General features: G+C 43.1%; 1 protein-coding gene across 1 annotated transcript; it reads left to right on the top strand.

The window, feature by feature from the left end:
- Positions 1–507: 507 nt before the first annotated feature.
- Positions 508–2,320, top strand: arl4cb (ADP-ribosylation factor-like 4Cb). The gene has a single exon (XM_060928624.1). The coding sequence runs from the start codon at positions 961–963 to the stop codon at positions 1,537–1,539; it is 579 nt and encodes a 192-aa protein (XP_060784607.1). The 5' UTR covers positions 508–960; the 3' UTR covers positions 1,540–2,320.
- Positions 2,321–3,710: the final 1,390 nt, after the last annotated feature.

Raw genomic sequence — 3,710 nt, forward strand, 5'->3', positions numbered from 1 at the left:
TATTCTGATAACTTTATTCATTTAAAGTAGGTTTTATTTTCTGTATTATTACACTTCGACGTGGTGTAGAATGTAGAGTTAGCCGAAGTTTATCCCTCAGACTCTGCTGTTTTATCAGACTACTCAGGAAAATAGTTTAGTGTGATGGCGGAAGGGTTTGTGTCTCTAACCAACGGTCAGTCCGGGAGAAAAATGATTCATTGTGTAAATATCATGAGATAACTGGATAAACATTCACATAAGGGCCTGCTTTATGATTTTACACGGCAGAGAAAAGCTCCTGACTCATCCGCAGCCAATGTGTTTATCCGCTAATGTTTCAGGCAGGCAGAGGAAATGGTGCAGCTAGGCGACGGCAGTGGGCGGGACATACGGAGAGGGCGGGTCTCAACCAATCATGAGGCGAGCTTGGAGTGCCAATCAGGCGCGTTTGTGTTTGGCGGCGCATGTGGGCGGAGCCTCAGAAAGCCGTTTCGCCGCATGCAGTTCCTCTCAGCATTCATTCCTGGAGCTGGAGAGACGTGTTGGCTGTGTGTGTGTGCGTGTGTGAGTGTGTGTGTGTGCATGTGTGAGTGAGTGAGTGTGTGTGTGTGTGTGTGCTCTGACTACTGATCTGACCTGGGCTTAGACAGGGACCACGTATTTTACATTATTTTATTTTATTTTTTGAATTTTTGAGGATTTAGTCCACGGACGATATCATTTCCATTTGAAAGGCACCATGTTGGGAAAAAAAGCCAGTATGGAGTGACTGGGAGAAGAAACCGGTCGAGCTAGAAAAGGAAAGATGGCGTTTTAACCTGTTCATGGAGGAGAATGCAAATGTAAGGTGTGCAACCAAGAACGTTTCTCCCACGTCAGCCTTTGAGCATCGTCTTACAACTGCCTCATCCGAAGCCAAAAGCTGTTAAGACTCGTCCTACTGAACGTCTCTTACTGAATCAGGTACAGCGAAAAGACATGGGGAACAGCTTCTCGAACATCTCCGCCTTCCAGTCCCTCCACATCGTGATGCTGGGGCTGGACTCGGCAGGCAAGACGACCGTCCTGTACAGGCTTAAGTTCAATGAGTTTGTGAACACTGTACCTACGATCGGTTTCAACACCGAGAAGATCAAGCTGAGCAATGGTGCAGCGAAGGGCATCAGCTGCCATTTCTGGGACGTCGGTGGCCAAGAGAAGCTCCGTCCACTCTGGAAGTCGTACAGCCGTTGCACGGACGGCATTATCTACGTGGTGGACTCAGTGGACGTAGACCGGCTCGAGGAGGCCAAGACCGAGCTGCACAAGGTTACCAAATTTGCTGAGAACCAAGGAACGCCATTGCTGGTCATCGCCAACAAGCAGGACCTGCCCAGGTCTCTGCCCGTGGCTGATATAGAGAAGCAGCTGGCGCTGAATGAGTTGACCCCATCCACCGCATACCACGTTCAGCCTGCTTGTGCTATAATCGGTGAAGGGCTTCATGAAGGCATGGACAAACTGTACGAGATGATCGTGAAGCGACGGAAAGCCCTAAAGCAGAAAAAGAAGCGATAACCCATATTCGCTTCAAGGCTCGTTCCCCGCTCATTCATGCCTTCCGCAAGCCCGGGGCCCATCGTCATGTGCCAACGCAATGATGCACTGCTTGGATTATTGACTGATTTGGGCAGTTTGTTTGCTTTTCAGTTGGATTTATGTTGAACTTTGCAGACACTGTATGGCTTGCTGGGTGGTTTCGAACCACAGTGAACTTACAGGAAAAAAAAAAAAAACTTGAAAATTGACTTGACTTGTTACAATGAAAAAGGGCTGGTTCCCTTTTCTGCTGCTGTTGACTTACTGTGCAAGTAGCCTCGTTGTCATACTGAAGGAGCTCTCTACTTTAGCACTGTGAAGAAGTACGAATGCTACCGTTTTGGTTTGTGGAATGCTTGATTTCTCTCTCTGACGACCGGCTCGAAGCATTACTGTGTGTATCACAATAATAATGTTGCCTAAATCCTTTACAAGTAACTTCATTTGAGATTGGTTGTGATCTGTGTGAGGCTAAAGGTTTAACCATTGGGGTCGGCTTAAGAGATAACATTTGGTACATAAAGTCATGGACTTGGTGTACACATCCAGGCTTACGTATGAAGACAAGAACATGATACTTGTATGTGGTGGCCGGTGCTTATCATTTATGTGCTTGTAACCTCGGTCCACCACTTAGCACTTTTCCTTACCAAAACCAGTAGAGTTCAACACTGTATTGCAAAACTCAAAATTATTGTATTACACGGTCAAAAAAATGAATTCTGAAGTATTTTTCAATTAAAATATATAAATAGAAAAATGCTTTGTATCTGCTGTCTTTACTGTTTTGCGTGTTTTTTTTTTTGTTTGTTTGTTTGTTTTGGGTTTATGTTTGGATCCCATCCAAAACCAACCGTTTGATTGGTTCCCTTCAAATTTTAATTACATCTGAAGAAAACTCAAAAAAGGTCAGAAATCCAAAACTAAATACTGTAATTGCAAATATTTTTTTTCCAGATTTCTCAAGTGGAAATTGAAGGAACTCGTGATTCATGAACTTCATGACCTGGCCTTTCTAGAAAATCCTGCAACAGTAGCTGATGGAAATATGCAAACTATTCACATTTCCTTTCACGAGCCTTTGGCAAATTGGCTTAAAATTTGTGAAGCTTACTACAGCTCATGGGATCAGATGGTGGGGGAAACCTGAGGTCAATAGATTGATGAGGGATGGTTAACGGGGGCAAACTAACATGGTGTTTAAACTATTTAGTGCTTGCAGCCATTATTTCATCAATGTAACATGGAATAGCCTGTGACACACATAACGACCATCACATGTCAGTTATTGTAATCAATAATTTAAAAGGCCAGCTAACGAAGCTCAGGTTTACTTTTATAAGGTGGATATGAGCCTATTTTTTGTTGTTAAAGCAATGCTGATCATGCTGAGGTTTTTTCCAAACAGATTCACTCTCAGAAAATAAAGTATTGTTGTCTCTTTAGGGATACAATGGCTTTGTACCCTTTACATACTGCTTGGGAATACATACACATCTTTTTGACTCTAAAAATGTACACATGGTTACCTTAAAGTCCAATAATGAGCCCTAGGGGGTACATTACTGTAGACTGTACCTTGGGGGACAGAAATGGACTACTACTGTACCCCTATTTCTGACAGTGGAGTGTAGTTGCATTCACAGATTCCCACACTCCTCAAAACACCACATATCTACTTTATATCCTGATCTGAAAAGGGTTAAGAGTCCTTGAGGGCCACCAGCCAATCTACATTCTTGTTATATTGCAGCTTCCCAACATGGCTGAGCTTGGGAGTTAAGTGTTAGGTGTTAGCATTACCAGCTGTGTTGACATGTCGGGAACTGAAATGTTGGTTGTAGTTGTCTATTTTTGGGGATTGTGGTTGTTGTTGTTGCTGTTGTTATTCCAGCTCATGACTTCTTCGTAGTCTTCGTGCCCCTCAAATCAAAATTCAGGGTTCAGAACCGGGTTTTGGACCCGGCCCTTAGTTGTATAGGCCAACAATAAAACTTTGAGGAGATATTTTCACTGTCATTTAAATGTTAACTGTATTAAAAAAAAATTGATTTGCAGATACCTATACTAGTCTTATCTTTATCCAATTATATGCTCTCAGGAGCAGCTTGTTTACAGCCAATATGGTTCTGTTATACATCTTCTATCAT

Source organism: Neoarius graeffei, chromosome 9 (genome assembly GCF_027579695.1).
Source record: "Neoarius graeffei isolate fNeoGra1 chromosome 9, fNeoGra1.pri, whole genome shotgun sequence".
Taxonomy (NCBI): domain Eukaryota; kingdom Metazoa; phylum Chordata; class Actinopteri; order Siluriformes; family Ariidae; genus Neoarius; species Neoarius graeffei.